This window comes from Brienomyrus brachyistius, chromosome 5 (assembly GCF_023856365.1).
Source record: "Brienomyrus brachyistius isolate T26 chromosome 5, BBRACH_0.4, whole genome shotgun sequence".
NCBI classification, from domain to species: Eukaryota; Metazoa; Chordata; class Actinopteri; order Osteoglossiformes; family Mormyridae; genus Brienomyrus; species Brienomyrus brachyistius.
The window spans coordinates 24,848,233-24,861,432 of NC_064537.1; the positions used below are offsets into that span (position 1 = coordinate 24,848,233).

A 13,200-nucleotide genomic window follows, 5' to 3' on the forward strand; every position below is an offset into this window, starting at 1 on the left:
ATCTGAAAGCAAAAGGAGAGCATTTTGTGTAGTATTTGTAGATGTGGTCAAAATACACACGTATATATTGGTCTTGTCCATCACTTTGACCAAAAAATGCTCTTCAGACAATTTCTGCTCCAGGCAGGACATTCTGTTTTCAGCACTGGAAAAACGGAAGAGTGGAGTCTGGTTTGCGTACGACTTGCTTCGTGCTGCCAATCGCTGTCTGTCCTGCGGGGGTAACAGGCATTAAACAGGAAGTCCACTTTAGGAAGTGCTCAGAGTATGAGGGATGGGCGGCATGTACCAGGGATCCTCTGGGATGTGCAGTGTTGCATATTAAGTCCGCCCTCACTGGAAAATACACACACACACCCACACACACACAGAGGAGGTAAAACGCTAAAAGCTGCTCTCTCCCCAGACAGCCAAACATAACCTTCCAAACCTTCAGCAAAACGCATATATCTCAGTTAAATTTCTTAGATGGGGAACTTTCAAATTTAAAAATCAGTATCTGGCAGGAATACCACTTTGAATACTTGAGTATTGAATCTCAAAGGTTCAAATCCTCAGTGCTAAGTGACTCAGTAAGTCCTTTAAATCAAGTATATCAAGTGTCTAGTATTTTGAACTTTATCAGCGATTGACAGTATGTACAAACTATATTTATATATGTATGAGTGGGAGAGAATCCAGCAGGAAAAAAGACTTTACAATTTATTCCAAAGCCTCTTAAGAGAGCCTGAGCTTTTCTGCCATGGAGACCAAACTCATGCAGGCTGGGTAGACCCTTCCAGAGAAAGACACTGAGCATCATCGCAGCAAGGGAAGCATCTTCAAGCTTTTGTGAGACCCAGGAAACTGTTTGACATGTGGGGGTGCAGGGCTGAGTGTGGGGGTGTACATGTCCCCATACCGCAGGCCTGTCTTTGCCTCCCTTTATGGTAGAGCTGGGGTGTTGGGGGTGGGGGGGGGGGGGGGGCGAGGTTTGCTGATGTTACCAATTAGCCGTCATCTGGTTTCAGTTGTTCTGCGCGGCTGGGTTTCGTCCTGTTCTGGTGTTCGCCAAACAAACATCGCTCTGATTAGAAGCAGAACACCTTGTCCCTGTCCGCCCATGACACTCCTCCAGAAGGAAAGATACTACTAATACTCTTGCAGCCAGCTGCGTTAACTTTTGTTTGTTATAGTGTGGTTATGCTGGAACTGGCCTGTGCTAAGGCATGCTAGGCTAACCTTGAATTTATTTTAAAAATATATTGAATGAAACAGGAAAGCATGGCGGACTAAGTACGGCACTAAACCTCAAGGTTGGATCTGCTTACTTTTGGGTCCAGATTTGGTCGAAATCTTGATTATTCACAGGAGTAAGGAACTACTATAGAGTTACTGGAAATAAAGTGCACGCGCTAGAAGTGAAGAAGATTTTTTATTTTTTTTTTTGCGTGTGTTCTGAAGATATTGTACATGGCACCCGATGGGCTGAGAAATATCTGTAGCTTTTCCAAAAAACAGGGTTAGTGTTTATGTTTGGTCAGAGAGGCAGAAGGCAGCGGCTCGCCGGGGAGAGCAGGAGGTGTGTTTAGCCTAAATGAGCCGTGAGCAAGAGAAACTGAGATGATGGGATGAGCAGTCAAAGTCATTAAGCTGTGCTGGAAGGAGGCAGCCCGTGCAGACCGGGGGGGGTCCAGCTCAGCTTCACTGCTTCCGGCCCAATGTGCTGTTTGTGATTTTTTTTCATGCGGTGAAAGAAAATAATGTATGTGACAAGATTCGGTTGCTAGGAAACTTGGTTATAAGTGTGGTAGAATCCGAATGAATCATAAAGACATTTATCGTAAGGGGTGTCAGCAGATTAGCTGATTTATAAGGTTTATAAGGTGTAAATCTAGATATGTCTGCTGCGCGCCCTGAATCTGGTGACTCAGGGGGCTGGGGTTTCGCTGAGCTGCCCCGGTGTCCTGATGGCAAGGTGCCCCCCAGCTACCTGTCAGGGCGATGAGGTCAGCAAAAGTATGGGGCCAAAGTGTAATGACATATGCGGGTCTGGTTGGGGGCGCAGGATGACCTCGCTTTATTAGAGATGGGATCCCGAGGTAAATCTCCTTCATGCCCCTTGCACGTGTCCCTCTCTCCCGCAGAGCTGTTTCGGGGCATGTCTCACCCATGGCAGCCGTCATGCATATGCGAGAAGCAGCGAAAGAGGCGAGTGTCGAATGGGCCACTTTGCTTGGAGCCTGGCCGGTCCCACGCCATATGGATGAGGCAGTAAGCTGTGGTAACACTTTAACAGCCAGCAGCTGAATTGTTCCACTCACAGAGGCTCAGAGATGCCTGGCCAGGCAGGGGACGTGGCTCAGTTTAGCGAGAATTAGGACTTGAAAGAATCGTTGACTTAAAAATGGCCCGTATGATCCTCCACACCTCCTCCGACCTCGCTGCCTTCATACAGAGCTCTTGACTCCTCCAATGGGAACACTGCTTACATGCATTCCCACAGTCGCTCACTGATGGCTTTATAAGGAGAACATCATCTCTGTTTCTGCCCTTTAATTAAGCTGCGTCAGTCTGATTTTTTAGAGTCTATTTTGTGTCTTAATAATAGGCTGTGATATTTTACTTGAAGTGTCAAGCTAAAATGGAGCACTGGGTGTACTGGTCAGGTATTCTGGTTCTTCATCCAAACAGGAATATTTTTACTCTTATCACACTAATAACTGGATGAATTCTGCGAATAACTTGTTTTTAAGATGTGAAAACTGTGTTATGTATGAGTTGAGATGTATTGATAGTATAGTATAATATAATAAATAAATATATATATATATATATATATATATATATATATATATATATATATATATATATATATATATAATATAGTATAAGAAGCTTCTAATTGATTGCCTAACTACTTATTGTCTAATTAGACCATGTATTATTGATTAATCAGAGTTACGTATCAATTGATTAAGTTTCATGCAGTAATTGCAGTTGACCCTGAACCGCATTGTTCTGTTTGGCATGATTTAAATAATGCTGTACCTTCAGTCAACAGAGTAGCGAGGGTTAATTAGTCAGGAGCCCAGCATGTGAGGACCTGGAATCTGGCACCAAAAGGTCAAGGCATGTCACAAGACTTATGTGACATTTCGTGGCGTCAGTCATTGCGGAGCTAGCTGTCCCACTTTGGTATACAGAGGCATTATTCTGTAGAATGTATGTGTGCCCCTCCCCTGGCTTGCTCTCCCTCTCCCCCTCTTCATTATGGTGCCATATTTAAACAACAGTAAACACATTTCCTGCATTGCTTAACAGAGCCCCATTAGCGTTATCCGAGTTCCCACAGAGGAGCACAAGCGCTCTGGGGAGGGTGGGAGTGACTGCGTAAGGCTGGAGGAGTCGGGTTTCTGAACGCACAGGGCCAGCCACACGTTGGGCGCCGTGCATCACTCTGCTTCTTCTCCACCTGTCTTTTCCAATGACGTCCTATTATATTGCCATTGACTGATGCTTACAGGGCTTATTAAGCTTGTGAGAATTGTACTCACGCAAAAATGTTCTGAGGGCAGAAGGAAAATTATTGGTTCAAAGAGACAACCAATCAGATTGTAGAAGATTTGGGTTAAAGCGACTAGAGGTGGCAGGACTTAGACTTGCTTTAACCCACCTCCTCTACAATCTGGTTATCTCTCTGAACCAATCATTTTTCCTTCTGCTGTCAGAACCTTTTTGTGTAAGTAAAACGCCCTTGAGCTCTTACCCATGTTTTAGTTTTAACGCTTGCTGGGGCTGCGTCACCAGAAATATTTGCTTCAGGTTTTGCATGCTAAAGCCATGGTAAATTGGTCTTCTGAGATCTAGAAAGCATGTAGAGAAAAACAGAATAGCAGAACTGGCCTCCCCCGCCCCCCAATTTAATTAAATTAAATATGAGCCCAAAATGTTACTCCTGCTGTTTAATTCTGGAATTTGAGGAAGTTGTATGGTGACCGTTGACTGACCCGAGACATGACAGCCCTAATGTCAAGTGATGCGATCGTTCCTTCATCACGGGCCATCGGTGATCTGCAGTGTGTGACTCAGTCGCTGTACTGAACAGAAAAGCAGGAGACACCTCAGCCTGGAAGCCTGGGATCTGCCTTCACTCTGTATACATTGCCATAGTGACCAATGATGTTTACCATCACAGCAGCCAAGTTCAAATCAATACTCACTAAGCGTATTTCCTTCATATAAAAATAACATGGCAGGAACATTGAAAGTCTAAAGTGGGGCCATTGGAGGTAAAGGTTCTGGGTTAAGAGAAGCAGGGGCCTTTCAGGGTATGAATATATGAATATATGATGTATACAGTTGTGCGTGTGAGTATGTGTGCACACGCGTGTGGGTTGGTGGTCATGAGTATATAAAGACACTGTACTGATATGCGTGCATGTCAGCTTAACTGGCGATAAAACCATGGTTTCCTTCTACAAAACTCTGGGTGGAGAAACATGTTGAGGTCTGGCCTCATTGCGGTGAGGGTTTTCCGAGGCTCCTACCACCCTTGTAGAATCGCATCGTCTAGTCAGGCTCCTTGTCAACGTGTCAAAGTCAGATGAGCCTGGCTTTAAAGCAGACGAAGTGGTCGACTTACAGAACGACGCTGCTAAGGCTCAGTTCAAAGCCTCTTGGATGGTTTTATCCCGACAGGCAAAGCTAGATAAACACCGTCCATCTCCCAGCCGCTTATCCTGCTACTCAGGGTCTTCAGGTAAAGGAGAAACCTTTCATTGAGATAAAAGCGCTGCAGCTTACCTTGATTGATGCAGTGTCCCTAAATTGCCGTTAGTAGTAATCAGCTCTTTCAATCCATCGAAGATCAATTAGATTTCATGAACACCAAAACACATGGGCTGTCCAACAGAGCCCCCCCAGATGTGCTACACATGTGATTGCTCATGTGCCTCCTCTTAACTGCCCCTATTGTTGGAGGGGTTTCAAAAATGGCTTCCTTCAGGCGGGGGGGGGGGGGTGTTTGGGCGCATCTGTTATCAGGCATTTCACCAGCGGCATATTAAAAACAGACCTGTGGATGATTTCATTTTCATACCATCCCTGTGTGCTTCGCTGCCTTATTACTACAATATTGTGATTCATACTTGTTTCTTGGATAAAATCTGTTAGTGTAAACCTAGCTGTATAAAAGGGTTAGCAGATGGATGGAGGGATGGAGCAGTGATTTCAAACTTATCTGTCTATCAGTTACTTCTGTGTGTGGTGTGTTAGTCTGCAGGTTAGCCCTTTGGGCCTGTGCTCAGAAGGTTGTTTGTTCAAATCCCGAATTTCTTTGCTGATGGTTGCCTCACAGTTAACTAGTTGTGGATACAGTTATGGATCTTAATCTAAAACCCAATGTGATGGTTAAGTTAATATTATTTTTCCTCAGTTGCTTCCTTTATAGTTTCTGTTACTTTTCACTAATATTCATGTGACGAACAAGGACAGTGCTTAGCTCAGGCAGTTAGCGTCCTTTAGGCAGTTTGGCATGTGCCTATGTCCAGGAGGTTGTGAATTCAACTCCTGTGGCTGGCAGAGTGAGGTTCTGAGCAAGGCCCTTATCCCCAGTTGGCCCTGCTCTCCATATGTCGCTGGACACAGAAGCATCTGCTAAATAAATATAAATGTAGATGCTGTAAATCACTTCTCAGTTCGTTTGCATGCAGTGTGTAAATCCCTGTACTGTGAAAATACTGCCTCTGCATTATATGCAAGCAGATCCCTGTCGCTATTGTCCCCTCTCTTAGTTATGAGATAGCTGGTGTGCTCCCAGTTCGAGGCCTTCTTCTAAGGCAGTGCCGACTATGCAGGGAATGTCTGAGCAGCTGCATAGCTTTGCGTGTGAAACTCCGCTGGCGGAGGCCCGGCGCTGTGCATAGCGCCGCCTCAGCGCCACCCTTGGAATGACCCGGGTCAACAAGATTCTCTCAAGTGCCTCATCATGCAGGCCCTCATCCCTCTGCAGTCCCCTCCCCCAGCCCAGAATAAAGTCGCACTTCATCAGGTGCTAAAGGTCATGTCTGTCTTCAGCTTGCAGAGTGCGGTTATTTTTATGAAGGCATTTTGTTGGATTTTAAAGAGGAGTGAGGCGCGTTCTCCCAGCACTCTGCTTATCATTCATTTTAATAAGTGATTTAATTAGTGAACTGGTACTTAAAAATCATAGTAAGTGCCACCTTTAATCTTAATAAAGATTGCTTGCACTTAGGTATAACTGTTCCCAAAACACAACTAACATTGAAATTACTCTCCATTTCGTCAGCACCATTTGTCAGATCGCGCACAGAATATTAGAACCTCGTGTTGCCGTCCATGTTTAATTTGTCTCATTCTAATGGGTTTGCTGTACCAGCTCCTGCCAGTAACAGATTCATCCAGCCGGCTTGTTTCGCTGGTCACCCTCGGTTTAACGGGCTGGCTCTGCGTCCGCGAGGCATCCTGATCAGCTCTCCTTTCTTGGCAGCTGGTCTGAGAAGCGCGCGGAATGGAAGTTCCAGAAAACGAGGCAGACGTGGCTGCTGCAGCACATGTTCGACACGGAGAAGGTAACGGCCCAAAGGCCTTGGCCGTGCAGAGGGTCCCCTAATGCCCACCCCCCAGAAACGGCACTCTATTCTATGTACTTGCCCTATTTACTTATTTATGCAACACCTTTCAAGAACAAGTGTCACAGGTAATAAAACAAAGATGATCAACATCACTAAAAGGCCTGTCTGTAAAAACAATTTTATGTTATGTTGTTTAAAGGTGTCTACACTGCTGGCTGATCTAATGTCTAACTGTTGCACTTGGCATTTCAAGAATGGACTTCAGACCATTGAAGTACTTCATTCAACCAGTGAAGGGCTTAATGACCTGAAACCTTGGTATCTGACACGTTGGCGATCACAGATCTTCATGTTTTGGTCACTCCACTCAAACCTGGAGGCTGTGACAAAGAAGCTGTTACTTTAAGCCATCTTGCTCAGTTTTGAGGTCACCATTTAGTGAGGCCCTCTGCTTCGTTCACCGCGGGCATTTGGCTCTAGGGGGCGTATGTGAGCCCGTTTCACACCTCCAGCCCTCCTCCACAGATCCCGGAGGAACACTTTGCGGTGCTGCTGACCTACCTGGAGGGGCTGAGAGGGAGTGCACGGGACACCACAGTGCAGAAGGCAGAGGCCCTGGTGCGGGAGCTGGAGGGGGAGGGGGCGCAGCAGAGCGGCGGCCAGCAGAGGGCGCAGAGGGCCAGGGAGGTCGTCCAGCTGCTGTCCTGATGCAGCCCAGTATAACCTTCACACCCTGGGGTTCTGTTGGCCAGCTAACAGGAGTGCCTGGATCACATCTCCAGCTGGCCTTTGGGTGGCTTTCAGTGCTACATGTAGAGAGCAGCTCAGTCCAGTATAACTTGCAGCATATGATAGTCAGTCTTTCACTGTGCACCTGAACCTTTGTGAGGTATACACGATTATGTTCAGTAGCCAATACAAGAGGAACGGTGGTTCCACCCATTTGTCAAATTCAGTCAACAGACGTGAACCAGAATCCCTTATTTAAGTTGATGGAAACCTAAAGCAACCAACCAGTAGCAGATATCAACTTGCAGCATGTAGTGACACCTGTCAGCTTTATGCTAGGGTTTTCTGGGGTAAAAACAAGGCCTGTCAAAAGATCATTCATTTTTTAGCTTAGTTAAAATTAGTTAGAAGTTCTGCATCTCTTGTGTGTTATATATTTATATATGAATTAATCTCACATAGAAGATTTTGTGAAATGCAGCAGTCATTTCCTCCACCTGACGCGTCCCCCAAATGAGACTGGTGCGATTGCCTGTCCAAAAGTTCTCTGTGACTGCACTGACCATCACAATGCTCTCCAGTTAACAAAAGGGGAAAGATCGTTATTACCAACTATATACATCATGTTGTCTCAATTTTCCTTTCTATGTGGCTAAAGGGTTTTGAAAAGACATCTATTGTACATGAAATAAAAGCTTTGAAGAACAACAGTGTATATTTGGTAGTATCTGATTAAATTTTAAAAGTGTTTAAATAATGGAAGTTGAGCGTGTGGGCGACTGTCTCTTTAATTCCAGGTATGTGTGCCTGGTGCTAAAGTGGCGCCAGCCAAGGCTGGCATGCATGTGTGACCCTGCTGAAGACCCCACTTTGCTGCCCGGCGCTGTGCCTGACGGTCACGCATCAGCAGTGTAAGCAGCGGTGTGGAAGGCGACGGGGGGGCGCCTTCAGCCAGGGTCAGAGTACGGACACTCCATTCTGCCAACCCTGCGTCTCTAGTACTACTATTATATCAATGAAGTAATAAGCACTAAAATACTAAAATGTTTATTGTGAGTCTGGTTTTGACAGTGAAGGGGTTTGAAAAGCATAGTTTGGTCACTTTCTACTGGAGAAATAAGATTGTGATAGAGGATATCTTTGTGTTGACTAGCACACTGTGGCCCTTAAAGAGGTCCCGTGAAGGAAGCTGTCTGTATAAAAATATATTTAATGGCCAGTGGGATTTCTGCATCTGGGAATGAAATGCTTTCATTTTATCTATGTATTTCCACCCAGTCAAGGTTTAAGGTTTGTGGAGACAGAGAGTGCCATGCTGTCTGAGGATGTTATGAGTTTGAAATGTCAGTATTTGTCGTATCACTGTTGGCCACCCGCTTTTCTGCTTGCTGTGACTGGATGGACATTGGTTATGGGGAGTGTGTTACATTTATTTATTCTAGCAGATGTGTTTGTCTAAAGTAAAATTACGTAGAGCTTGGGGGCAGAGAGCAGGGTCAGCCGGTGCCCTGCAGCCTTGGGGTGAAGGGCCTTGCTGAAGGGCTCAGGGGTGGTACGATTACGCTTTCCAGCCACGGGATTCAAACCCACAACCTTGGGAACACTGGGAATGGATCCATGCATAAGTCTGCTGGAGGTGAAGTGCTGAATTCTGGGAAGGTGGCGTGGGTTTATTTGTCTTGGAGGGGGGGGCAGAGTGAGGGCGTCTGTTGGAATTAGTGCGGCCCCAGTTGGCTGGTGTCCGTGCGCAGCGTGAGGGAGCCTATTTGAGCACTGCATTAGCCCCCCCCCTCGCGGGGGCTCTTCACACCCTCTGCACGCTCCCTCTGTTTCCCATTAACGTGCTCAGAGTCAAGTCAGCACTTTGCAGCCCGTCTGTAAAAGCTTTTTACGCAATAGGGAACCACATACAGCCATCGCCTCATAAATGCGCAGCCTCCCCAGCGAGAAAATAGCATAATTATCAGGAAAACTTTTTAAAAACTCCATGCAGTGGTGGGTCTAATGTCATAAATGGACCATTACAGCCCATAATACGTTTGCAGCAATCGGGGGGGCAGCTGATCTCAGGCTGGTTTCTGAAACAGGTGACTTACATTTGCGACAGTAAACACCCAGTCGGTTTGTTTTGCAGCCTGTGGGCAGCATTAGTCGCTATGCAGTGCACAGGCCCTGATGCCGAAATAACAGGATGCAGCTCCGGCGTGGCCTGCAGCCTCCCGCCTGCTTTCACAGCATCTGCCAGGGTTTGCTTTACAGCTCGGTAACCTCGCTGCTCCCTGCTTCCCTCGCACAGTCGCTTGGGGCGTAATCATTACCAGTAGCTTACCACCAGAAGCCCTCTCCCTGTGCACTGCAGAAGGTTACAAGGTGGAGTGTGACTAGGTGGCACTGGTACAGGGTGGGTGGATCGCAGGGCATGCGGATCAGGGAATAATGCGACGGGCAGGTCATGTGCATACGGCTGTGGGTGATCCTCGACTGTAGAATAGGCAGGGAAGACTGGAAGTAATTACTACTACTGAGTATCTAACGTACTAAAAGCTGTTATTCAGTATAATGATAACCTGGTATACATGCCAAGCTTAGCCCGATGTGCTCACAGAAAGCATGAACTTCACAGTGTCTGTGGGAGTCTGAAAGTGACATTAATTGTGTGTAATTTAGTTTTTGTGCTTTTCGCACCAGCTAACGGCTACATTTCAACATCTTTTCTGACCTACATCAGCTCTGAGGTGGATGCTTGTGACTTATCAACAAATTTTGATTTTGCAAAAGCAAACATGTGCCAGTGGTACATCGGAGTGTTACAGGCACAGCAATAGTTAGTGTTGTTAAATATATCCGTATGCCCACCTTCCAACCACTTATCCAGTACAGGGCCTGGAGCCTTTTCCATGCAGCACAGGGCACAGGCTGGGGTACATGCTGGATGGGATGTTAGTCCATCACAGGGTACAAATTCTCACATTCAGTGAGGGCTTTAGGGACTACAAATCACCACCCACCCGTTTCTGGGCTGCTGGAGAAGAATTGCAGAACACGGGAAGGACACACAAACTCCATACTCAGAATGGGGGTGGGATTTAAACCCACAACCCTACCATCTACTCAGGGGCTTCTGAAATGGATATTCACAGTGTTATTGGGTTTGCATCACGCGATTAAACAGCCTAATGCTAGCAGCCTACTTTTTAATACATATTTACTAGTGTGAGTCAGAAGTCTCTAAAGGACCAATGGAATTCACTCAAATGGACATTTAATTTGCAGCTGCATCATCTAAAATATCTGATATTGGATTTATGTGAATATCGCGGTCACCTCTCATTACGGTGTGTCAATTGAATGATTATTCAACATTTCTGTCACATGAGAGATTGTTAAACATGTGGCCTGAAATCCATGTTTTATCAATTCCTTGGTGGCAGAGCACAGAAATGAAACATTTAAAAAGAATCACAATATCTGGTTCTCACCAGGAGTCCTTGATTCCTTACTACAAAATGTAGTAGAAAGGCTGAATGTGAAATGCATTTACTTTATAGTCATGCAATCATATTTTGCTGTCCTGCTCTACTCAGTTGCCATGGTATCTTCTTGACCTCTGTGCTTCCTCAGTTTGCCTAAATTGGCGAGATTGGAATGCACAACCGCAAACATCATTCTGCATGAGCCAGGAAAAGAAGAATTAAGTCTGTGGGGACACACAGTGGTGGCTCCAATGTACTGCATCTCTGAATCTGTTTTTCCACTTTTATGAATCCCTGTAAGCCAGCATACATTTCTGTATTTTTATAAATCCACTTAAAGACAAGCTGATGGCAGGCAACATGAAACATGTTTCCATAAACTGTAAAATGCAAATGAACACTAATTTCACATTTCAGACATTCTTCACACTGCACATTCAGTTGTTTAATATATTGCTCAAAAAAATTAAAGGAACACTTTGAAATCACATCAGATATCAATGGGGAAAAAAATCATGCTGGATATCTATACAGATGCAGACTGGGTAATGTGTTAGGAATGAAAGGATGCCACATCGTTTGATGGAAATTAAATTATCAACCTACAGAGGGCTGAATTCAAAGACACCCCGAATATCAAAGTGAAACAATTATGCAGCAGGCCATTTTGCCAAAATTTCAATTCAGCAATTCAGAATCATACTCAGTAGCTTTTATGGCTCCCACGTGCTTGTATGCATGCCTGACAATGTTGGGGCATGGTCCTAATGAGATGATGGATGGTGTCCTGAGGGATCTCCTCACAGATCTGGACCAGGGCATCACTGAGCTGAAAAGCACAGGGGGCCAGTGGCAGATCTTCCAATTCTGCTATTCTATGGCAAATGCCAATTGAGCTCCACAGTGCCAGGCAATGAGTACAGGGCCCGCTAGAGGACGTCGGACCACCCTCATGAACCACTTCAGACCTGTTGCCCTGACTTCACACCTGATGAAGACCATGGAGAGGATTGTACTTCACCACCTTCGCCCGCTAGTCAGGAGGGATCTGGACCCGCTGCAATTTGCCTACCAGCCGAACATCGGGGTGGATGACGCTGTCATCTACCTGCTGCATCGGGCCTTCTCTCACCTAGAGACGGCTAGGAGCACTGTGAGAGTCATGTTCTTTGACTTCTCAAGTGCCTTCAATACAATCCGGCCCTCAGTGCTGAGGGGGAAGTTAGAGGGAGCGGGAGTGGACCATCAGTTGTCTGCGTGGATTACGGACTACCTCACCAGGAGACCCCAGTATGTGAGACTCCGGGACTGTGTGTCTGAGGTGGTAGTCTGTAGCACGGGGGCCCCACAAGGAACAGTACTTGCCCCTTTTCTCTTCACCCTATACACTGCGGACTTCAATTACAACACGGACACTTGCCATCTACAGAAGTTTTCAGACGACACTGCCATTGTTGGTCGGGTGTCAGAGGGGAACGAGCTGGAATACAGGGGGGTCATCGATCGCTTTGTCAGCTGGTGTGAACTGAACCATCTTCATATTAATGCCAGCAAGACGAAGGAACTGGTGATTGACTTCAGCAAGAAGTCTTCTCCTACTACACCGGTGAACATCCAGGGTCTGGACATTGAAACGGTGAAGGAGTACAAATTCCTGGGTGTTCACCTAAACAACAAACTGGACTGGTCTACAAACACTGAGGCAGTTTACAAAAAGGGTCTAAGTCGTCTTCACCTGCTTAGGCGGCTAAGATCCTTTGGGGTGAACAGGACTCTCTTAAGGTCCTTCTATGACACTGTGGTAGCATCTGCTATCTTTTATGCTGTGGTCTGCTGGTGTGGTGGAATTGCAGAGAGGAACAGGGGGAAATTGGACAAACTGGTGAAGAGGGCCAGCTCTGTCCTGGGCTGCCCACTGAAATCCATCGAGCAGGTTGGGGATGAGAGGATGCGGTCTAAGCTAACATCCATTATGGACAACACCTCCCACCCCCTGCATGAGACTGTACGAGCTCTGAGCAGCTCATTCAGCAATAGACTTCTACACCCACAGTGTAGGAAGGAGCGCTACCGCAGGTCATTCTTACCAGCGGCTGTCAGACATTATAACAGTTTAGCGTGAGTATTTTTTACTCATATATGTTTAACTGACATATCACATGCTGTAACCAGGATCATTCACACCCCACCCCACCCCCGCACTTGTGTACATATCTCTGTACATTTTGTACATATCTCTGTACATCTTTATTTATTTCCAAAACTTTTGTACATTTGTATTTATATCTTTGTGTATCTACCTGCTCCTATTGTTCTATATTACGTTTTTGTGCAAGAGCTCTGTAACACCTAAATTTCTCATTCGTGGGATAATAAAGGTTTATTCTATGAAGTCTGTTTCTGATCATTTGGTCAAATACCGG

General features: G+C 45.9%; 1 protein-coding gene across 4 annotated transcripts in view; it reads left to right on the forward strand.

The window, feature by feature from the left end:
* LOC125741957 (uncharacterized protein C7orf50 homolog) overlaps positions 1–8,012 on the forward strand; it is a 90,238-nt gene extending 82,226 nt beyond the window's left edge. For all 4 annotated transcript variants that reach the window (XM_049013531.1, XM_049013533.1, XM_049013534.1 and 1 more), the window contains exons 5-6: positions 6,491–6,572; positions 7,101–8,012. In XM_049013531.1, coding sequence (XP_048869488.1) covers positions 6,491–6,572; positions 7,101–7,283 — 265 coding nt within the window. In that variant the 3' untranslated portion in view covers positions 7,284–8,012. The remainder of the gene's footprint in view (positions 1–6,490; positions 6,573–7,100) is intronic.
* Positions 8,013–13,200: the final 5,188 nt, after the last annotated feature.